At 39.3% G+C, this 22,500-nt stretch overlaps 3 protein-coding genes and 1 long non-coding RNA gene across 10 annotated transcripts in view; 2 read left to right on the plus strand and 2 right to left on the minus strand.

The window, feature by feature from the left end:
* Positions 1 to 2,613: 2,613 nt before the first annotated feature.
* LOC138033526 (IQ domain-containing protein C-like) lies at positions 2,614 to 16,978 on the minus strand. 7 transcript variants are annotated; one of them, XM_068881290.1, is made up of 5 exons: positions 16,764 to 16,978; positions 16,269 to 16,331; positions 15,161 to 15,291; positions 5,259 to 6,063; positions 2,614 to 2,931 (listed from the first exon to the last, which is right to left on the minus strand). In XM_068881290.1, the coding sequence occupies exons 3-5, from the start codon at positions 15,254 to 15,256 to the stop codon at positions 2,717 to 2,719; spliced, it is 1,116 nt and encodes a 371-aa protein (XP_068737391.1). In that variant the 5' UTR covers positions 15,257 to 15,291; positions 16,269 to 16,331; positions 16,764 to 16,978; the 3' UTR covers positions 2,614 to 2,716. The 7 variants fall into 7 exon arrangements, 6 of the variants coding, with proteins under 6 accessions (XP_068737391.1, XP_068737390.1, XP_068737389.1 ...); XM_068881289.1 differs by lacking the exon at positions 16,764 to 16,978 and having other exon boundaries at positions 16,269 to 16,489; XM_068881288.1 differs by lacking the exon at positions 16,764 to 16,978 and having other exon boundaries at positions 2,615 to 2,931; positions 15,161 to 15,341; positions 16,269 to 16,489.
* LOC138033531 (protein archease-like) lies at positions 6,242 to 19,217 on the plus strand. The gene is made up of 9 exons (XM_068881300.1): positions 6,242 to 6,427; positions 9,315 to 9,339; positions 9,673 to 9,683; positions 10,467 to 10,498; positions 13,240 to 13,318; positions 14,565 to 14,647; positions 16,496 to 16,548; positions 16,986 to 17,022; positions 18,035 to 19,217. Exons 1-9 carry the CDS (start codon positions 6,409 to 6,411, stop codon positions 18,122 to 18,124), a joined length of 429 nt encoding a protein of 142 aa, XP_068737401.1. The 5' UTR covers positions 6,242 to 6,408; the 3' UTR covers positions 18,125 to 19,217.
* On the minus strand, positions 11,307 to 14,557 carry LOC138033534 (uncharacterized). The gene is made up of 2 exons (XR_011128620.1): positions 14,059 to 14,557; positions 11,307 to 13,726 (listed from the first exon to the last, which is right to left on the minus strand). It is a non-coding gene; the product is annotated as an uncharacterized lncRNA (long non-coding RNA).
* A 1,667-nt stretch (positions 19,218 to 20,884) lies between the features above and the next one.
* LOC138033522 (DNA mismatch repair protein Msh6-like) overlaps positions 20,885 to 22,500 on the plus strand; it is a 53,883-nt gene continuing 52,267 nt past the window's right edge. The window contains exon 1 of the mRNA XM_068881281.1: positions 20,885 to 21,430. Within this exon, the coding sequence (XP_068737382.1) occupies positions 21,060 to 21,430 (371 nt within the window). The 5' untranslated portion in view covers positions 20,885 to 21,059. The remainder of the gene's footprint in view (positions 21,431 to 22,500) is intronic.

Below are 22,500 nucleotides of genomic sequence, written 5' to 3' on the forward strand. Positions count from 1 at the left end.
GGTGATACAGCATTACAAAGGGCATTTACCCAAGAACTCCCGACGAATAAAATCGTCTGGTGTTGGAAGAGTAAAATACTAACTCGGGCTGGTTGGGGTGCCAAAGGGTTAATTAAAGGAACCTTAAAAAAGTGGGTTAATGAAATCTTTTACAAATTTCAAACAAAGGCGTCTCAATGAAAAGTATGGAATATTGCCACAGACAGAAGCAACAATGTTGCATGTAAGGCATCGGGGGCACCTGTAAAAGCAGAACTTATCCTGGTTTCTGTAGCATCACATAACTAAGAGTATGCCGCAGTCCACTGGATGGGATGCTAGTCTGACAGGGTGCTCCCATATGTTGGGAAGCAATTAATGCACCTGGCAGTTTTTCAAAGGTGGAAACGCTATATCCACCAGAAAAAACTATCCACCCTTTGAAACAACTGGGATGTGGCCAGTGTTCACAAAGGCGAGATTTCTCTGTGAAGAGCTACTATCCGACAGTTTTCATCTGTGCGCAGATTTTGTGTTGCTCACTTGCGAACGTGCACACTCTAAGCACATTTGAAGAAAGGTGTGTAGTGACTTATCCACTGGATCAAGTTATCCGGTCTGAACAGGAAAGGAAACAACATTGTACTTTCAGTCTTGAACCAGAGACCCTGGGAACGTGAGAGTCCAACATGCTGGCCACTACAATACCATGTGTCAAGTATAAATAAGTGCAAGATTGTGTAAAATTGTACAATCCGTTAACGTGATATAGTTTTGAAGTAGCATCACTTGAGATTTGCATGGATGCCCATTGCTAACGTGAAGCTAGGGGAATGTCTGACAGCTTGATTGCTGATTGGATAATACAATACAAAATATGGGTACAGGCTGGGTTCTCAATCCTGGGTTCAATGTTCTCATCAGTTCAGTGACAGATCCAAATTCACTTTTTGTTTTCCAGAATGACTACTTCCAAATTTCATCTTTAAATTCTTAACAATTTGTATTTGCTTCTCATTTCACATCCGTAGACTGTAAATGACTGATAAACCAGTTCATACATAATTTAATGTCACAAAACACTCCTTGTCCCCTTCCACCCTCTCCCTTCTAAGAGTGAACTTCTAGATTTTACTCTGTCTACCGCCAGATGATTTACTTGCCAATGGAGGCCGCTTCAGGGATGAGTGGGCTGATAACATCTAGGTCCACTCAAACACTTTGTCCCCTTCACCTCTCCCTTCTACGAGTGACACTTACAGATTTTTACTCTGTCTAACGCCAGATGATTTTACTTGCCAATGGAGGCCGCTCAGGGATGAGGGGTTGATAACATCTAGGTCACTCAAACCTTTGTCCTCTTCCCCTCTCCCTCCTGAGTGTGACACAGCTTTACTCTGTCTAACGCACAGACGATTTACGCTTCAGAGATGACAGGGTTGATAACATCTAGGTCCACTCAAACACTTTGTCCCTTTCACCTCTCACTCCCTGAGAGTGACTGATTATAGATTTTACTCTGTCTAACGGCAGCAGGATTTACTTGCCAATGGAGGCCGCTTCAGGGATGAGTGGGTTGTTAACATCTAGGTCCCATTCAAACCTTGGTCCTCTTCCCTTCCCTCATGAGAGTGACAAAGCTTTTTACTCTGTCTAACGCCAGACGATTTACGCTTCAGGGCTGAGTGGGTTGATAACATCTAGGTCCACTCAAACACTTTGTCCCCTTTCACATCTCCCTCTGAGAGTGACTATTATAGATTTTACTCTGTCTAACGCCAGACGATTTTACTGATCAACGGGGGTTAAAGGGTTCATTAAGACGAAGATTGAGACAAATTTAATCCCTACTAATTCAAAGGTATTTTTTGTGCCCCGGTTTATGATTATGGAGACAATTGTAGATCTGAACAAGTGTTCTTGACATCCAAAAAGAACAATTGGGAGTAAACCAAGCATTTTGTTCAATGCTGGTAATTGGTGAATAAACATCTTTGTAAAAAAGCCTTAAAATACAAAGCAGTGTATGGCATTCTTTCTTAAATTGAAGCTAATTGTCTTTGACAAATGCATGGTTACCCCCAGTTTTCTTTTTGGATACCAAGAGTACGTACTAATAATAAGATCTACTTTCTCCAGATAGTTTTAAACCACGCTAAAATATCACTGTATTAGTAAGCATCACCGATAGGAAACCTAAGTATCTGAGATGTGCAGAAATGTAGGTGCAATAACAATAGTAGGCACCATCCTTTATGTTCAAAAAATCTATTTTTCTGTAGGCATAGTCAGAAAAAGAATGTGTGGCCTGGTTGCTTGAAGCCTGGTTAGTGCTAACCGTTGGTTAAGATGTATCAAAACGTATAGGTTTCTATGGTATTTAACGCTGGTTAGCACTAATCGTGCTTGAAGCAACCAAGGCCTGATGTTAAAAAAAAAAGAATGACATAACAGGAACTTAAACCACAGACGCACTATAAAAGGGGTCGTCGCTTCACGCTCTTCTTTTCTTCAAATTTATTCAAGATGACACAGAGATGGAAGCACTAATAGATATTTCTAGCAGGGGTAGGAGTGGAGATTAAAAAAAAAAAGAACGACATAACATTTCATGACATATTATGAACACATTGCCTTAAGGGGTTTTTTTATTGCACAAATTATCACACAGCTTGGTTGCATCTTCAACTGACTGATAAATCCTTTGCATGTGCCTGGCCCTGAAGCACCATGCCTTTTACTGTGTGTCTTGTTTAAAAAAAAAAACTCTTCTTAGGGTCATGACAGTTTGGAATAAAATTATTGTACTTCTACTCACTTTCTTCCGACTTTCTATGGCTTGTTGTGTCCACAACAATTCCATGGCAAGGTTGTCTCTCAGTTCATGTAGTTTATCAGGGTCATCAGGAAGGTCAAGGTTGGGTGTTGTGGAATCCTCACTTACGACTGGTTCTAAGGAAAAAGGCAATAAATAAACTCAGCGCCAAGCACGAAATTTACAACTTCCTCCAGATGTTGTCCTCTGAGGAAACTTTAACTTGAAAAGGTTTTTGAGAGGCTTGCCGGCTACGCTAGCCCACATACAGCACAGAAATCATTGTTTTAAAACAATGTTAGGTACTGTTTGGATGTCTATTGTTTATTTACATATTATGATACACTGTGATTTGGGCAAACATGAAATAATGACAGTTGCCCATACAAAGACAGCAAGAGATTCACATAACTTGGTGTTAAGGCATCACAAAGTGTTCCTTTATGACCTTAGCCAGAACCTTAACCCTAACTAAAAAGTACTGCATTTTAGGCTTAAAGGTATACCTTCAACCGACAGGCTTTTCAACCGTTTGTTTTTGTCATGGTAATTCACATTGCTTATCGTAGTGTTCTGGTTGGATTTTCATATCTGAAAATTGTTCCACGCCACGCAATGACTGTAGGGTGAAAGTGGGCCTTTGAGGAGACATGGCGTGACACAACATGCAGCTCATTATCGACATGTAAGGGTTGACAAGTTGATTTCAGTCTGTGGTTAAAAAATTCTGATCATGTGATAACATTTTTTGTGGCTCTGCGGTTTTGATTAAATACTATATCACGTGATGCTATTCCTGTGTTCTTCCCACGGCCGAAAAAAGAAAAAAAACCTGAAGAAAAGTTTCCAACTGCTTCTTATTTCCTTGGACAAGGCTTTTCCAGGGTTACCATAAAAGCTTTGGCTGGTTATACTCCCCGTCAACATCGTTTCGTGCTTTTCTCTTTGTGCAGAGCAACAGAAAATGGCGTCAGGAGATCGGTATTTTCGAAAAAACCGCAGAGCCACAAAAATGTTGTCGTGTGATCCGAGTGTTTTTAACCGCAGACTGAAATCAATGGTCTGTGAAGTGGGCTGAAGAAAAGCCCTTGTCCACGGACGTCTGAGATCGATAGTAGATGACTACTAGATAAGTTACCAGCATGTGTACAGGTACACATCTACTCAGACTTGGTCTGTACCTTTAAAATTGGGGTTTCAATAAAATTATTTGATGTCGGTTACTGATTTGACTGATTAACTGACCAGGGGCGGATCCATATGAAGACTGACTCTCAGGGATCAATGAGGACAAAGTTTTTGACTGAGTGTAACCCATTCACACCTCAAACACACCCCCCCGCCCCCCCCCCTCCACCCCCCATTGGACAAGTAAAATCATCTAGTGTTAGACAGAGTGAAATCTATTAAGTGTCACTCTCAGGGGTCAATGGGTTACAGTGCTACTATGATCAAAAATCACTTCTCGTTTTTCTTCGCATTTTGAAAGTTCTTGTGCCGAATACTTGAAATACCAGACTTTATGCAATCATTTCAAGAAAAAAACTGTTTAAATTTAAGGCACTTTTTTATTCAATGGTCTGGACACCATTACTGGTGTGATTTTGACAGATAAGCCCCCGCAGAGCTGGATCGAGAAGAATATGATGTCATTTACTCACTAGCTTAAAAATGCACAATAGTGAACATGGCTTAATAAAATTAGTATGCACAACATGAATTTGACAATTTGAAAACTAAAAACTCTTGTGCTGCGTATCCTACAATTATTAAGCCGCATTCACACACTTCATTGTTAAGCTAACTCATGAGTAAATGAAGTCACTTTCTCCTCAATCCAGATTGCTCAAAGCTGAAGAAAAACGAGAACTGATTTTTTCACCATAGTACCACCTAAAGAGTCTGTCTTTAATTAGTTTAATTTAAGGAAAAAAGTGGCTGCCTTCTCTGAATGATTTAGCCAATGCTTTTCATTGGCTGTCTGTACTACCGTAATTGAAACTTTGTGGTCAATCCTGTTCACAGTTAGCTTTTAAAATCAGAAAAAAGTTGATTGGGGATAAAGATCATGAATATGATGATGTTAATAAAGTTCACCATGTGATCAAACTGGTACTACTTCTTTTCACAAGGAGATTCTTATCCACTTTCTCATTTCTTGTTGCTAAAATGCTTTTCTTCTTTTGCTTTGTGGACCAAAGATAATCAAGACTCTCTTCTCAAAATAAAGTGAGGGCAGATCTAGATCACAGGTCACAGTTCACAGGTCAGTGTACATGTCACTGTGCTACAGATACATAAAAAACACCAAAAGTGTCTCCCAGCCATAATCACTCTACAAAAATGTTGTTTCAGGTCTAGGGGAAACTGTTGGCTTACTTGTTCATCAGTGGAGCAGGGACTGTGGAATGTGACCTGTGTTTCAGACCTGCCTATTAAATGAAAGGTACAATGTATATCGTACCAAATGATTTGTCAGTCATCCAACTCTCACTGAGAATTGCTTGAGTCTGTAAGTGAGGCACATTCCTTGTCACTGGCGTATCTGTCTCAGATGTGATATCGTACCCAGAGTTTTCTTTGATCTTCTGCTCGTCACTTGATGTATGTCTTGGAGTACCACTCAATGGAAAATCAGGTGAAGGAAATTCAGGAAATGTTTGGAATTGTTTACCACCTGATTTGTCCAAATGCATGACCTTAGATAAAGATCTGTTATTTTCCGGGTTCCTTTCCTTTGAAGGAATAACTGGATCCTCTGGTTCCCGTTCTCGCTGATAGTCAATTGTTATCTGTGGAAAATCTAGCTGGTTCCGGTGTGAATCCTGCACATGACATCTTTCAAAATTCAAAGTTGTTGCTGGCAAAGGACAATCTTTATCTACGTTTATTTCTTCATCGTCTTGTTCCCTGTGCATTCGAGAAAATTTAACGTTTTCATTTTCAATAGGTTGCCCTTCATTTTCTGGGTTTGTGAATCCGTGTTCAGCAATGTTACGTGAAAAATGTTTACCATCGCTAAAGACTTCATCAGCTTCAAGATCTTTCTTTTGTGTTTTTTCATCTTCACCATCTCCAGGAATACTCAAGCTCGTTGTCTCGTTTTCAGGGTTTGAAAAACGTGTTTTCGAAGTCACCAATGGCAGACCAATACAATTCTTTTTCCACTGCACTACTTTTGCATCCCTTTCCAAATCCTTTAACACTTCTTCAAACTCTTTGCGAACTTGAAGCAGTTTTTTTCGAGTGAAATAACCACGAACATGTGCCTAACACAAAAAGAAAAATGATTGTCAGACTGTGGGAACAATAGGTAAGAACGAGCTGAGTTAGTTGTTGGAAATACCTGAAACGCCACAACAGCTTTCACGTAACTCAAATCTACCGCCATTTTGACACTTTCTGCGCATGCTCCTTACTCAGAGTGAAAAGGTTGGTTGATTGCAGGCGCAAAACATGGCCCTTATGAATTTGAGGGAAAGAGAACCTGGAGAAATAACTTGTGGGCCTAACATGAACGCCTTACCGAAAGAATGATGAAATCTTGGCTTAGCTAATTAGTAGCATTGTTATCTTTTTCATCCGGAGAAATTTGCTTTGCTTTTGATTTGACGATGGCAGCCAAATATGAGTGTGAGTAACTTGTAGACCTCTAGATACTGGCTTGTTTCTTTGGAACTTTTTATATGAATCCCAATTCGGCTATCGCAATTTTGTACCCAATTCAAATCTCTCGGGGTTAAGATTCTTTTTGTATTTCATTTGCATGATGATGTAGCATTCGTATGGGAATATTTGGAACAAAACGTTGTTTAAAACTTATTTAAGTCTAAGCACCCATTTTAAAAAGGTTAGCTTACATTTGCATGATGATGTAGCATTCGTATGGGAATATTTGGAACAAAACGTTGTATTCCCACAGGATCTGAATTCGGTACAGCATTGAGTTAGCCGAATAGACCATTTTACAGTTGTGGCTAAGTTACCAGGCCTAGCAATGGAAGCGAGGCTGCCGGTGACCCTGTTTGATACAAACCTTCTTGCTTTTGTAATGTTAATATGGGTTAATTAGCGGTACAACAACACAATTTACATGATAAAAGCAGTGAGGTCTGTATCAATGCAGGGTCACCGGCAGCCTTGCAGCCATAGTGCTTACTTAAGCCTTAACACCCATTTTAAACAGCATTGTTCAACACTATTTAAGTCTAAGCACCCATTTTAAAAAGGTTAGCTTACATTTGCATGATGATGTAGCATTCGTATGGGAATATTTGGAACAAAACGTTGTATTCCCACAGGATCTGAATTCGGTACAGCATTGAGTTAGCCGAATAGACCATTTTACAGTTGTGGCTAAGTTACCAGGCCTAGCAATGGAAGCGAGGCTGCCGGTGACCCTGTTTGATACAAACCTTCTTGCTTTTGTAATGTTAATATGGGTTAATTAGCGGTACAACAACACAATTTACATGATAAAAGCAGTGAGGTCTGTATCAATGCAGGGTCACCGGCAGCCTTGCAGCCATTCATAGGCTTGGTTGCTGAGCAAACAACTGTAAAATGGCCTATTGGTCTATGTATTCTTTAGTCATTCTTTTTTTGGCTGGAACAAAATCTTTTGCCCAATTTTTGCAGAGTATTTCATACAGGTTGCAGGATCCATGTGTAAGCAGCATCTCAATTAGGGGTTTTGCTAAAAGCAGGCCCGCGGCCCGGCGGCCCGAAGGCCCAGCGGCCCGCGGCCCACGGCCTGGAGGCCCGGAGGCCCGGTAGCCCACTCCTCATTTTCCACGGTTTTCCTGTCCAACGGTAAATCCACGTGCATGCACAGATCTGCATCGGGTTTGGGCGTGGAAAACGGACGACGGTGAGTTTGAATTCGTTTACCATTTTAATCATTTGAATCCTTGTTTCTGTTTGTTGTTGTAACCAGACGAAAACAACAGAGAATGACAACATTTTTCACCTAGCAACATGCAATGAAAGAAAGGATCGAAAAAGGATTGAAATGATTATTAAAATGGTAAACGAATTCAAACTCATCGTCTTTCATTTGCGCGCCCAAACCTGATGCAAATCTAAGCATGCGCGTGGATTTACCGCTAGACAAGTCGCTAGACAACAAAACTGTGTGGGCCTCCAGGCCACCGCGGGCCGTGGGCCGCGGGCCGCCGGGCCGCTGGGCCGTGGCGGGCCGTGGGCCGCGGGCCTGCTTTTAGCAAAACCCTCTCAAATAGTGCTTACTTAAGCCTTAACACCCATTTTAAACAGCATTGTTCAACACTATTTAAGTCTAAGCACCCATTTTAAAAAGGTTAGCTTACATGAAGTAATCGGCCATCACAACAATAATCGAAAGCTAATCTTTTTAAAATGGGTGCCTAGACTTAAATACTGTTGAACAATGCTGTTTAAAATGGGTGTTGAGGCTTAAGTAAGCACTATTTGAGATGCTGCTTACACATGGATCAACAGTATGCATTCGAAATAGTATTTTTAGGGTAGTCCATTTGGGTAGTCCATAGGGTACTCCATGGAGTAGGGCTCCGCGTTTTGTCCTCTCCCGTAAAGGCTGCTTTACACATACGACGCAAGCATAAGCACAAGCAACATACGCAGGCAGGGACACCCTCAAAAGATGCCGGCTCTGAAACTTCATTAAACGAAAGACAAAGACTGAAACTGCAACACCTCAACTAATTAAACAATGATGATAATGATTACTGGTGCAGGAGGTCTTGATTCACTCAGTCTGTTGTACTGACAGTGTCAACATTATTATAATTTACAGATTTCCAATATTTTGGAAAACAGCGATTGTGTTCAAAAAATAATGATTAGAATTTTTGAAGAATAAGCAAATTTCCAGGGCTGATCGCGAAGGTGTTTGTTTTCATAAATTGCTACCACCATGATCTTGAAGGCATGCTGAGATTCTATTGGCTGATACTGGGAAAGTACGCCAGGCTAACTATGACATTTCATTTTATTTTTTGACCAGAAACAAAACAGACTGTCTCTTAGATCTTGGCCAAGCTAGAACATGGCAGTTTTCTTTCAGACATTTTTTTCCCAAGGAGCTGTCCCGAGACATCACCAGCAAGCCAGTTCATTTAACCAAATTGATATATATTGACAGTACTGGACAAGGCATACATTGAGCTTTGGTCTAATTAAGTCAACAGGTAATTTCCGAGTTCATGTCTGCCTCCTCTTCAAAGTGAGGCTAAGTGCGAAGTTTTTGTGATGGTGATTAGTTCTACTTTACACATGAATGAAAACTAATTTTTATAAGAAAAACTTGGCACTAAGACTCGTTTTGAAAAGGAGGCAGACATGAACTCGGAAGTGGCCTATTAGAATGGCATTCATGTTACAAACAGGCCAGAAGAAGCACCTTCTTGGCTTTCTTTGATAATAGCTTCAGAGCTAAAGGAACTTCCTAGTACCAGCTGTAAAAAAAGTGTGTTTTAAATTTTAAGTTTTAAATTTATTGATCTTTTTTCCGTTATTTCAGATTTAGACCATACTGCCGATGTCCAGTAAGTTTTTCTTAAGGTCATATATATTTTAGTTTCATAATGGTAATAAAGATTTTTGATTTCCACATTCATGATATTTAGATGAATTCCATCTTGAAACAAGAGTTAGTCCCCGTCTTGAAAGAGACAAAAAGATTGATGTTGTCATCACGTCAAGACTGTTTCTTGTTGTTTCCAGGAAGAAATTTATGTATTTAACATTCTGATACAAAGTAGTTTGGGGAATGGTCAACAAGTTTTGACGTTTTACACACTACTGGTATTTGTTTTGATTGTAAAGTTGACAAGCTCAACTTTTTTTTCTAATATTCTTCCTTTGTACTCCTTTTTCAGGCTTCATGCTTGTATCCTTTGCACTAAAGGCCTGTTTTGTTTATAACAGGAACTGTATATGAAGTATTTAATTTTCAGATAATAAATTATTATTTCAGCCTTAAGTGACTTAACTTTCCGAGATCTTCGCATAATTTCTTTTATCTTAAGGACATGCAAGGAAAGTACAGACTATACTGAAATGATGTAGATCATGTTTTTTCCACCATCCTAAACACAATCGGTTTTGGTCGAAGTGGTTGTAGTTTTCCAGTGGCACAATTTCTGATTTTCTACAAGTTGGAAACATGGTAATCATCCCCAGAAATTCATTATTGAATCCAATTTCATGCCTGACCAGTGCAAAAAGCTAGCAAAAATGATATGAAGGCTACTCGATGTTTTTGTGAACCAATCTCAACCATTGTTATTAATGAGATACTGAGAAAAGGTGATAAATGAAAGCAACTAAAGATAGTTTTCTCCTCGTAAAACACCACCTGATGGTTTAAAATTGTGCTTGATTCTTAATGGGTATATTTCCAGGGTATTCTACAAACGGAAAGATAGGATGTTTCATTTTGCACTCTGGATTTGGAACGTTTTTGTTGAACCCAAGACAAAGCTGAATTTGCATCTTGTAGAGAGACTAATTGAGAAGAAAAATCTTCAAGCTTCAAGTCAACTTGTGTTGTAGATATTGGTAGTACACTGCATTGCCTGGCTGTAATGTTAAATGGTGTATTCTCATGTAATTTTTGTGAGTTTGTTCCTTTACACAAGGCCTGTTTCTTTTATTTTTTTGACAAAATAAGGGGGTGATGATCTGAAGGAGGCTTTTGAACAGGTACTGAAGAAATAAAAAATTAATGTTATAATTTTGTCTTTGTATGCGTCAAATACTATAATCATGTATAATCAATACTGTAACAGTAAACACCCGCATATAAGAACAAGTGGATTAAGAACATCAGGCTGAAATTCAGCTTGGTAAATAAAACATGTTCTTAATACAAAGGGAAAGGGAATTAGGATAAGGAAACAATACAGTACAGTAACTTAAATCAAAGTACTATTGTGCTCAGGACCATTACAAACTATAAAATATATTATTACAAAACAACATTGTATGTTTAACTTAATTAAACCTCTAGTAATATATAATTTGAACTATTTCTGAAACCAATTTTAAGAACATTTTAAGAACACTTTCAGGCTGATTTCTCACGAAGCACCCCTCAAATAAGAACATGATCAGCCATAGACCTGAAAAAAGACTAGTTTTCTTTACTGTGTTTACTGTATGTATCTTGAATTTTATTATATGCTCAGTGATGTTTTGTACAAAATGTACCACTCTTGAAAATCCTGGTTTTAGTTGGTGTTACCCAAAGTTGCCCATCCATGGGAAACTGAAGATTCATAAAGATAATCAAAGGGAAAATTAAGCAAGGAGTAATTACGGAAAAGAGGAAACTGTCAATGACATTAAAAATTTTATGTCATTGATAATAATTAATAATTATTGTTTATTCAGTGAGATTCTTTTTAAGGGAATAAGGGATAGATCTCTAAAAGACTGTAATAAAATATTATAATAATATTACTGGGTAAGCAAACTCATGATCTTTCACAGCCTAAACCCAATGACCCCATTAAAATCATTACTTTACATTTATTTCCATCAAATATATAAAGACAATTTACAAAACCTGCGTATAGCATTGACTAATCTTGGTGGTTATTAAATAAACATTAAACATTAAAAGCTAAAAGATTACAATATTGCTACTATATTACTACAGTATAAGATTATGATATGCGGTTGTAAGCAAAATTTATACTTTAGTGAAATACTTAGCTTTAAGGTACAATTGTAATGATTATTGTTTATATTAAAGAATGGGTGTCAACATAATAGTCCTCAATTCCAAGTGCAGTCAGAAGTAATTTACGAAGTTTTCTTTTAATACCATGCTCTTTTCATTAGCTTACGCCAGTCAGGGTGTAGACAGTTCCACAATCTCTCACCAAACACAGTGAAGGTTTAAGTTTCACACGCAGTCTACATTCCCGAATATAAAACTTCTTTGCGGAAGACAAATGCGTATTATATGCATGAAATCAGATGAATGAATAATGGCAGTGGGAGTTAGACTTAATAGATTTTACTTGTCAATGGTGGGGTGGTTGAAGAGGCAATGGATTACAGTCAAAATACTCAGAGTGTACCGCCTAATATTCGAGAATAATTTTGATGAACTGCCAATGTACTGCTGATTTGAATATTGTAATCATCCAACTGTAGTCCAAGTGCCACCTTATTTGAAATGTTATTGATTATTTATGCAGTGTTCATGTGCAAAGGTTGGTGCATTTTTGGGGCTTCCTCCGCTCACGGTTGTGTCTGTCATGGCTTTCGTCAAATTTTTTTGTCGCGAACTTTTGTTAATGGAATTAATGGACAGCAAATCATATAGAGTACAGATGCTTTCGAATAGAAGCCTGATGCCCATTTCAGCTGTGAAAATGCTGGACTTTTGTAGCTTCCAGATTATCATCATGCATCATGCATGTACTTCCTCCCACCGTCAATTGTAAAGGGAATATTAAATTATTGTATATGCCCTTCTGCATGTCCTGAATTGAGCTAGAGTTTTGCTAACATGAGTGGATATCTTTAACCCTTTCACTCCTGTGGGGTTCCCCATTGACGAGTAAAATCGCCTGGCGTTAGACAGAGTAAAATCTATAAGTGTCACTCTTGGGAGTGAAAGGGTTAATGGGGACATAGTTTTTGAGTGAATCTAGCTGTTGTTAACCCTTTCACTCCTGTGGGGTTCCCCATTGACGAGTAAAATTGTCTGGTGTTGGACAAGTAAAATCTATAAGTGTCACTCTTGGGAGTGAAAGGGTTAATTCTCCTCAAGTTATATCCCCTGTTTGGTAACCTTGGTTAGATAAATGCAGAATTTCCCCTCTTATGTGGATAGGAAGCACTTTACCAGGCAAGCACATACATCAGCTGCAGCTCTCGTCAAATACAAACTGATCAATGATCTATATTTGAAATAAGATCACACTCGGGCTACAGTTGGATGATTACAATATTCAAATTACATTTGGAAGTTTGAAACAAATAATGCAGTCCATTGGCAGTTAATCAAACCTATTCTCGAATATTAGGCAGCATGCGCTGAGTATTTTGACTGTAGCATAAAACCTAGCCTCTCGCTCCTTCATGAAGACAAAACTAAGAAATGCTCGTGAACTGGAGGTTGGAACTCTGTTAAAGGTGGAGTTAATGAGTCCTGTTAAAGATATAATTGTTATTTTTTTGTGGGAAAAGCACAAGGAGACAATCTGTTCATTGATTTGCAGTTTTTTAGTCATGTTTTCTTTTAGGTTTTCTATAATGTTTCAGATTGTGGTGGTAATACCATAACTTGTTTTAAATTAGGAGTCTGAGAATACTTTTTTCTTGAAACAGACATGTTGTGCATGAGATCTTTTTTAGTTCAATGGGATTTGTCTTAATTTTTGCAATTGAAATACGATGTCTGACTCATTTATGTGATTTTTGTTAAGGTAGCAATAGCAATGTTTGGTTACATGACGGATTTAGAGTCTGTGGACATAGAAAGATCAGAAGAAATCACAGCGGAAGGTATCCCAAGATTTCTTGAGTACTGACTGTTAGTAATTTGGCTAGCTAAATTCAGGGCAATGCTTAACCCATTGACTCCTGCTGGGGTTCCCCATTGATGAGTAAAATTGTCTTGCATTAGACAGAGTAAAATTGGTGTTGGCCAAGGAGTTTCTTGCTTGAATTCCTAGTAATTGCGTTGCTCGTCTGGCCCTCTCATTAATTCGCTGCTGTATTCAAAACTTTTGATTCTTTCTTTGCTGTTTTTGGTAATTACAGTATTCCAAGTTGTTTTATTCAGTATGTGACTGTGCCTTTGGTTTGGGTTTGCTTACATGTACGTGTTTACCATGTGCAATGTATGCCTGCCTCCTGACACATCACTTTCTGGTTTGACTGACCTTTACGCTCCAGAGCTTCCATGCTCACCTGGTGTAGATTCATGAATGATAAAAAATGTGACTGAGTAATTTTGATTTGAGATGTGTGGAGTTTAACTTTCAATATGAGATTTTACTGCCCCATCAGTAAAATATGGTCAAAAGAACGTGACCGTACTGAGGGGCTATTCATGTCATGATAGTTATCTTCGTGTTCTTTGTAGTCGGTCATTCAAGGTCATAATATCAATGGTTTTGTTGTAAATAAAACGAGGACATGAAGACTTTGTTCCTAGATCTCAGATTATAACATACACCTGCATTGGCCAAATCTGTTAAGGCATAATTCATTACTGCTAAAGAGCATTGTGTAATGCCTACCTGCTACATAGTACTTAGAACCTGTGCAACTGGCTACCTTAATAGACAGGGTCTAGCAATAAAAGCCTCAGTTAGTCTTCCAAGGTACACTTGGCTGTTCGCAATTTGTTAAAGTTTTTCCCCTCCTTTCTCTCCCTCCCTTTGGAGATAAGTTGGTTATATCGCTTTGCCTTCATTAAAATTGGGTCACTCCTGCATGGTGTGGTTAAGTCTGTGCAGCGACTTCCCCCAAGCTTTGCCTTTGTACATTGCTCGCTAACCAATACTCTTTTCCGATCCAGCACGTGCTGTTTACCACTCAGCTCGTAGTACTGGGGAGATAGTGAGGTTGTTTTATGTCATGCAATCTGGAAGTTGCATAGGCTAACCAGCCACAAGGCAGTGTTCCCCTCAAAAAATACCAATACGTCTGTTGTTTCGTTCTATTTCGCCTTGTGTTATGCGTTGAAAAGCTAATTATGTTGATACCAAGGAACAGTGACATTAACTGGGAATTGTTGTTACAGGTGATGACATCGTCAATCTCTTATTCCATTTTCTTGACGAGTTTTTGTTCCTGATGTGTGCAGATCCATACTTCATCGTCAAGGTATTTTAAGTAAGTTATTTTACTGCCATGAGCAGCATGGTCCAGCTGTAAGAGAATTACATTGAGTTTGATCAGAAACCCATAAGGGTTGAAACGTGTAACGGTCCCTTGTGTTCTGGGAAACAAGCTTCTGAATATTCAATTTGCAAAGTACCATATTTGGAACAACAAGAGCGAGGGCTTTCCAAATATGGTACCTAGCACTGAAACATTCAACCAATCAGTTCACACTGAATATTTGGAAGCCGTGAACGCGCGTTACACGTTTCAACCCTTATGGGTTTCTGGTTTGATTCAATTGTCCGGTCTACTTACTGGTTTCATTTCCAGTCCTAGTTTAATTAACTCCTTAACTAACTTTCATGTGACACAATACAGCTTGCCATCTGGTGGAGGGTGCTGGCAACAACAACAGCAATAATAATAATAATAATAATAATAATAATAATAATAATAATAATAATAATAATAATAATGATAATAATAATAATAACAATAATAATAATAACAGACCTTTTGGGATGTCCTGCTGTACGCAGACCACGTGGTAGTGAGAGCCAACCGGATGGATGCTAGGGTTGTGGACCACAAGCGGAAGATTGTCACCATCTTAGAGATGAGTTGTCCATGGGTGGACAACAGAGCTGCAAAAGACCAGTATGAGACAGAGAAGTATGCCTTCTTGCGGCTGGACCTAAAACAACAGTTCAAAGGATACCACATAGACCAGCACAACATCATTCTAGATGTACTGGGAGGATACTCCAAAGGACTTGAGAGAACTGTTAGGGTTTTAGTAGGAAGGAAGAGTAAAGGAGTCTTGATAAAGATGCAGAAGTCCGTGTTAGCTTCAAGTTTACACATTGCGCGCCACTTCAAAATAATGACATAGGAGAAGACACGTGATATCTCAGAGAAGGAGATTTGAATTTTTTTTTTTTCCTTCAAGGTCTACTTAGAAGACATTTTAATGTATTAGTTTCTATAATAAGTTTTTATTTTAATTTTCTTATTTCCCGTTGGCCTTTAGGTTACGCAACAGCACCCTACTGTGCTTTAGCTATCATTTAGCATACATACGTTTGCATTGCTACTTTTATAATAATAATAATAATAATAAAATAATAATAATAATAATAATACTACTACTACTACTACTACTACTACTACTACTACTACTACTAATAATAATAATAATATTATTATTATTATTTTATTGTCAGCCTGGTTCAACTCCTTGTCACCACACTTGTAATAATATCTTCAGCCAAGTGATCAGCTTCAATCAATCAATCAATTTATCTATATTTGCCTCAATACTAAATAACATTAATTATGCCTCAATACTAATTAACATTATTAGGGTGTTAATATTATATAGGGGACCTAGAGTCCTATTGTATTATCACCTGCCCTTTGGCGAATCACAAAATAAATAAATAAATAAATAAACATTAAGTTAAAAAAAAACTAGCTAGTGGCGAGGAGACCTCTAAAAAAACCATAGGGCTTATGCTGAGAGATGTCCTTGGTGATATGTGAATAAGAAATCAATTACAGCAAAAGGTGAGCGTAGAAAACAAAATGAAAAAAAAATCGAACTGCTGCGGCTGCCTCTCACCAGTCAAGATTTTAATCAAGAATCACAGCTCAAGATCTAAATCCTGCAAAAGAAATTCTGGTACTGTGGAACAGAAAACAAGCATGAAATTAGAAATTTATTTCCCCACTGAAAATGATTACACTTACCTTACTGTTTAGTGCATTGTTAACTTGCACTCCAGAACAAAGAATAAACAAAGAAAACCCTCTAAGTTTAATATTGATTTTGCTATGTTTTTTGAATAGGAGGTTGAAATTTTAGAATTTGACAGAGAAAATTTCAGGATAAGGGCAGTTGGGTAAGGTGACAATTAAAATGATTATGTCATTGTAGAGTAATTTTTAGGTCAAAATTGCACATACGAATTAACTACAGTTACAGCAGCAACTATGCTGCAAAACAATAGCTTCACTGAGGGAAAAGGATCCTGTTACACATGTGGCATGCATCTTAGAGTAATTTTTTTTGGCTGTGCTCGTCAAAAACTATGACATGAAATGACTAATTCCTTACCTTTTCTTCAAGCCTGTATCATTTAGTTACAGAATACTTCCGTATTGTATTACACAAATTAGGTGGAAATAACGTTTGATTCTTGTGCTGTTGCAAATTTTTGTTTTGGCCATCATTTCTTTCTATTTTTACTGCCAAAAAACTGATAGATGCCTCAGCTGCAAACCCCAATGACTTCCTGTTCAAAACCTCCCCTTCTTGTTTTTCTTTCCTTCTTTTTAGGAGGGGTGAAGAATTTGACCTCAGCAAACATCCTCAGGTTGGTAGACGGTAATGAATTTAGTTATGAATTTATGTAGCGCATTTTCTATTTACGTATTCAATTGTGCTTAACAAGTACAATGTAATCAATCTATGGGTGAGATCGGTCGTCAGCATATACAGGAGCCTCTGGCAGCCACCATCAGTCTATTAGCGATCTCAGCCAACCTATGAATGAATGAAATGAGGCGTGAACTCTATGCACTTCTCTTTGCGAACAGTGTCTGGGTTCTTTTACATCCCTCAGAATTAATCAACAAGTGTTCTGAGACGGGCCTACAGTTTAATCTTTCTTATCCTAGAAGACTACAAAGTCTAACCACTTACAGATTTCATTACAAAGGCAGCACTTTCTCTTCAGTTATTTAAAGTGGTACTATGATCGGTTTTAAAGCTATGTTAACTAAACACTTAAGTGACCCATGTGTTAAGCCTTAAATTTCAAAAAGACACTTGTTTATTTTAACTGGAATTTTCTTATTCAATGGTGGCTGGATCAAGGAGAAAATGACGTCAAAGACTGTGCAACAGACAAGTCGCACCGTGTAAACCGGCCTTAAGGATGCAATAGCGTTTTTACGCGACTGAATTAATATGCAGCACTGGAGTTTCGGGCTTTCAGATAGTGAATGACTTCACTTTTCCTTAGATCCATCCCTCTGAGACCAATCGGTCAGTTTTGAACGTGAGTGAAGGAGGATCGTGAAATCCAAAACTTACACTCAAAGTTAATAGCCTTTGGATAAAAATCAAAGCTCAAAATTTTGCCTTGCCGGTGTTAAGCAAACACACTTTGAAAATCTGAAGGAAAAAAAGGAAGTGATTTTTTTTGTCATTATAGTACCACTTTAAAGACCCTGAGTGTTGGTACGGCCGAAGTTTCAATCCCGCAACCTCCCTCCCTCAACTGTGAACTGTGGTCAAGATATATTAAGTCTGTCATTTTGACAGTAACATTTTTTGCAAATTCTATGATAAATTTCATTTTATCTGGATGTTGTTTCCTCTAGGGCACGGAAGTTAAGGCCATTACATACTCCAACATGCAAGTTCATGATGATGACGACAGGCATGAGGTCTACGTCATCATTGATATCTAAGATGCAATAAAATGAAAATTGTTATGCCGGTATACATTGCAGATGTGTGCACACAGTGATTTCTCAGGATATTCATCGCAACCAATTTTTCACGGGAAAAGGTCTTGATGCACTTGGGGATTTCTTTGCACACGATTATGATGTCACTGCAGCCATGTTTATGTCTAGACAAGGAGGCACCTGGGCCCAGTTGTTCGAAAGCCGATTAACTTAATCCAGGATTAGCGTAAACGTTTGTTTCATGTTTTCAACTTTTTGGTCAAAGTTTGTTTTGCATATTTTTGTTTTTCAAGATTGACTTCTTCTAATGTAAAGTTTGGTCGACTATCAGCGTTAACCAGCATTTGGGAGTAGAGAAATAAACTCCTTGGTTAATTTTTAATCTGGGATTAGCGTTAATCGGCTTTTGAACAACCGGGCCCAGCATGTTCGTGTCTCAAATGAATTTTTTGGAAAGTGAACTTTGTATACAAGGTTTTCTTTTTCAGTCGAAAATCTCGATCATCATCTTTGTGAAGAAGCTACAATCCTGGACAAAAATAGTTGAGACATTTCTTTTGGAAAATGTAGCCCCTTCGGATTAGATCACCGCTGCTCTACTTACTGAAGTCAGACGGGAGCTGGTCGTGGGACTTAAAGATGACAATTTCACAGCAATGAATATCTACATGTACAAGTACATGGAAGGGTTATGTTTTTGCAAACGTTGGCCGTGTAGAACTCATATTTCATCATAATTAACTATTAGAGGGAAATGTGAAGTGCTATATTCTACCCCATGATTTAAACCATGTGAGCGTTAGCCCTATTCTGCACTTCACAGAGGTCAGAGGTTTTCTCTGTCCTTGTGTGGGCCCAATTCCACTAGTAGGGCTAACGCTCACATGGTATAGGTAGAATCTAGCACTTCACATTATCCCGTTTGTATCCCCAAGGGTAACATGAAACCTGAGCTGAACCAAACCCGAGCCATTTTCCCTCCGGAAGGCCCAAGGTGTGTGTAACCAGAGCTGATCACACGACTTTCCGATCACTAGTTCGGATGCTCTACCACTCGTGGGAACCAGGCCATTAAACTAGTTTCTTGTGACAATCATTGTCCTGCGTTACTGCTACATAGTGTTAAATTGTTTGAATAGTGCATTGACCGAATGCAAAAATGGCCGCCAACAAATTGTTCTTTTGTCTTTGTGTTAATTAGCCTAACTAGCCTCGTTTTACAGCCCAAGTTCTTTCAATTTTACGCGTGTGAACGAGGCTAGTTAGGCTAATTAACACAAAGACAACAATAATAATTTTTTGGCGGCCATTTTTGCATTCGGTCAATTCTCGTTGTTGTTTTTTTTCGACGTGGATTTTTCTTTGTCGGTGCCCTTTTTGCTCTTTTAACCGTTGGTCTTCTCCAGCAACACGAGGATAAAGCACAAGTAAAGCATGCGCAGGCGCATTGACTTGTCGTTAATTAGTGCTCAACACCAAGACCCTAATGAGCTTCGTATGTTGCTTGCACTTATGATCGCGTCCGGCGCCATGAAGACAAGGATTGAGTCGAGTTCCTCATTCTTGAAGGGTGACGATACATGGAGATCAGTGACAGGTAGAAAAATGGGAGAGTCTCTAAAGAGATCTTGCACAAAATTGCCAGTACAGCTGTTGGATGTCTCTGTCATCTTACAAACTCTGGATTAATTTCGTTACTTTTTGCCTTTTCCTTTACCCCCAGAACCAATATGCTAAAAGTCGAGGTTAACCTTGAGATTCTTGAGTGAGGCTCCAGCACTTGGCTAAGTAGCCTGACTTCTGGCTGTTATACACAATTGTGGTCTCATTCACACAGAAGCCCTTCAAGCTAATCCTGCCAAGCTGACCACATGCTGGAAAGATCTGATCACAACACGGGAACACTGTCCCCTACTCTTTTCGAATAGTGTGTGGGATCTTTAACGTCCCACAGAGTTAATGAACAAGGGTTGTGAGACGGGACCTCCGGCTTATCGAGAAGACTAGAGAGTCTAACCATTTGCAGATGTAATTACAAAGGCAGCACTTTCCTCTCAGTGATTTAAAGACCCTGAGTGTCGGTCCGGCCGGAGTTGAACTTTACCTCCTCCGGCGTGACAGCCCGGTGCTCAACCAACTGAGCCACCGGTGCTTCGTCAGAACATAGCAGTGGTTGCTTTAATAGGCTTCCCGTTCGAATCCCGTGTGCTGGCTTCGTGACAAATGGTAAACATTGTTTCTCATGATATTTTTTTCCGAATTGTCCAAATTAGAAAGTATGATCTTCGTGAAGGATTGAAAAAAAAAAGCTAAGCGGCAACGCTACAGAACGACAATTTCCAATTGCTTTAGAGAGTAAGAGAATCGCGCAGCATGTACATTAGTGCAACTGTTTGCCGCACTTTGCGATTAACCAAATTTACGGTTTTGACGACAAAAAGTGGGCATGGTGCATCTTTTTTTCTTCAATTCTATTGTTGTATACTTCTTCTATATGTCCTACATTGTTCAACGACTTAAACATGAATAAGATGGAAATGCTCAAGACGGGAGAAAGGTTATTTTGAAGGTGTGTTTTCTTTGCCGTGGCGAAAGGTGTGTTTTCTTTGCCGTGGCCCCTTTCATTTAACGAAAACGGCAAAAAAAATAGATTTTACTTTGTGGTACGATTACTTGCCTTCCCTTTGACAAGGTGAAAAGACCGGGTGGAAAACATCGTCTGGTTTGAAATTTTTCATGCTCTCTCTTTACCTAAGCGCCCTTCACACTAGTTTCACTTCACGGTGTTCTTGGGTTTTTGGTATGATTCGTTGCGCGAAAGACCCTGGAACGAGGTTTTAAGTGACCTGGGTACGAGTCTGCGTTTGCGCATGACCGGTAATTAAATCCGAAGGAAACCGCGGGAAAATTCACCGAGTCTCAGAATAACACAAGCATGTCGACTCTTTTCTCCTACTTCAACAAAACACCCAAAGCCAAGGGACCACCCTCACCGACTTGCAGCGAAATAGCAGACAAAAAGAAAAGTAATTCCCCGAAAGAAGAAGCACAGGGCTTTCCGTCGATCAACCAGAATAAAGCGAGAGCAAATGGGAAGGCGGAGGAACGATCAATCCTGAGCAAGAACGAAGAATCGTGTTCGGCACAAATTCAACTGTACGACATTCTGTGGGCGAAACTCGAGGGACATCCTTGGTGGCCGAGTTTGGTTTGTAATCATCCTACACAAGGACTATTTCAGCTGAAGGATAAGTGTCATGTACAATTTTTCGGTGAGCCGCCGAGCAGAGCTTGGGTGAAGACGAGGTGAGTGTTTAATATTAAGATCTCCCATAATATGACATCACACGATGGCAAAGAAGATGTTTATGTGGAAGAGATACAAACCTTTTGGAGCTTCCAAAGGTGTTAACTCTAAGAGAATCGAACTGGATCCTTTTTACGGGGCGTGGAATTATTGACATCCTGTGGAATACTTTTGTAGCCTTTTCACAGCTGGGGATTGGTAAGTGCAAAATATTGGCGCTTTGCCCGGAACACCCTAAGTGAGACCAAAATCCAAAATTTACACCCCTAAGCAAGATGACGAGCATCCCCGTCTGTTTCATATGGGAGTCCCCCCCTGGGGGGTTAACCTAGTCAAAAACTCCATCTATGTCCCCTCCCTTAACCCATTGACCCCTGGGAGTGAGACGTCACAGATTTTACTCTGTCTAACGCCAGACGATTTTACTTGTCAACTGGTGGTATTTTAGGGTGCTTGAGGAGTGCATGAATGGGTTAACCTAGTCAAAAACTCCATCTATGTCCCCTCCCTTAACCCATTGATCCCTGGGAGTGAGACTTAACAGACTTTACTCTGTCTAACGCCAGACGATTTTACTCATCAACTGGTGGCATCCTAGGGTGCTTGAGGAGTGCATGAATGGGTTAACCTAGTCAAAAGCTCCATCTATGTCCCCTCCCTTAACCCATTGACTCCTGGGAGTGAGACTTCACAGATTTTACTCTGTCTAACACCAGACGATTTTACTCATCAACTGGTGGCATCCTAGGGTGTTTGAGGAGTGCATGAATGGGTTAACCTAGTCAAAAACTCCATCTATGTCCCCTCCCTTAACCCATTGACCCCTGGGAGTGAGACTTAACAGATTTTACTCTGTCTAACACCAGACGATTTTACTCATCAACTGGTGGCATCCTAGGGTGCTTGAGGAGTGCATGAATGGGTTAACCTAGTCAAAAACTCCATCTATGTCCCCTCCCTTAACCCATTGACCCCTGGGAGTGAGACTTAACAGATTTTACTCTGTCTAACACCAGACGATTTTACTCATCAACTGGTGGCATCCTAGGGTGCTTGAGGAGTGCATGAA

Source organism: Montipora capricornis, chromosome 14 (assembly GCF_036669925.1).
Source record: "Montipora capricornis isolate CH-2021 chromosome 14, ASM3666992v2, whole genome shotgun sequence".
Lineage (NCBI taxonomy): Eukaryota > Metazoa > Cnidaria > Anthozoa > Scleractinia > Acroporidae > Montipora > Montipora capricornis.

Coding starts and splice junctions, on each gene's coding strand:
- LOC138033531 (XM_068881300.1), top strand. Junction 10,499..13,239: donor TGAAGGAGGCTTTTGAACAG/GTACTGAAGAAA, acceptor ATTTTTGTTAAG/GTAGCAATAGCAATGTTTGG. Junction 17,023..18,034: donor ACCTCAGCAAACATCCTCAG/GTTGGTAGACGG, acceptor TGTTTCCTCTAG/GGCACGGAAGTTAAGGCCAT.
- LOC138033526 (XM_068881287.1), bottom strand. CDS start 15,511: ATGTGTAAACTTGAAGCTAACACGGACTTCTGCATCTTTATCAAGACT. Junction 6,064..15,160: donor ACAGCAGGACATCCCAAAAG/GTCTGTTATTAT, acceptor TTTTTGTGTTAG/GCACATGTTCGTGGTTATTT. Junction 2,932..5,258: donor GATGACTGACAAATCATTTG/GTACGATATACA, acceptor CTTTTTCCTTAG/AACCAGTCGTAAGTGAGGAT.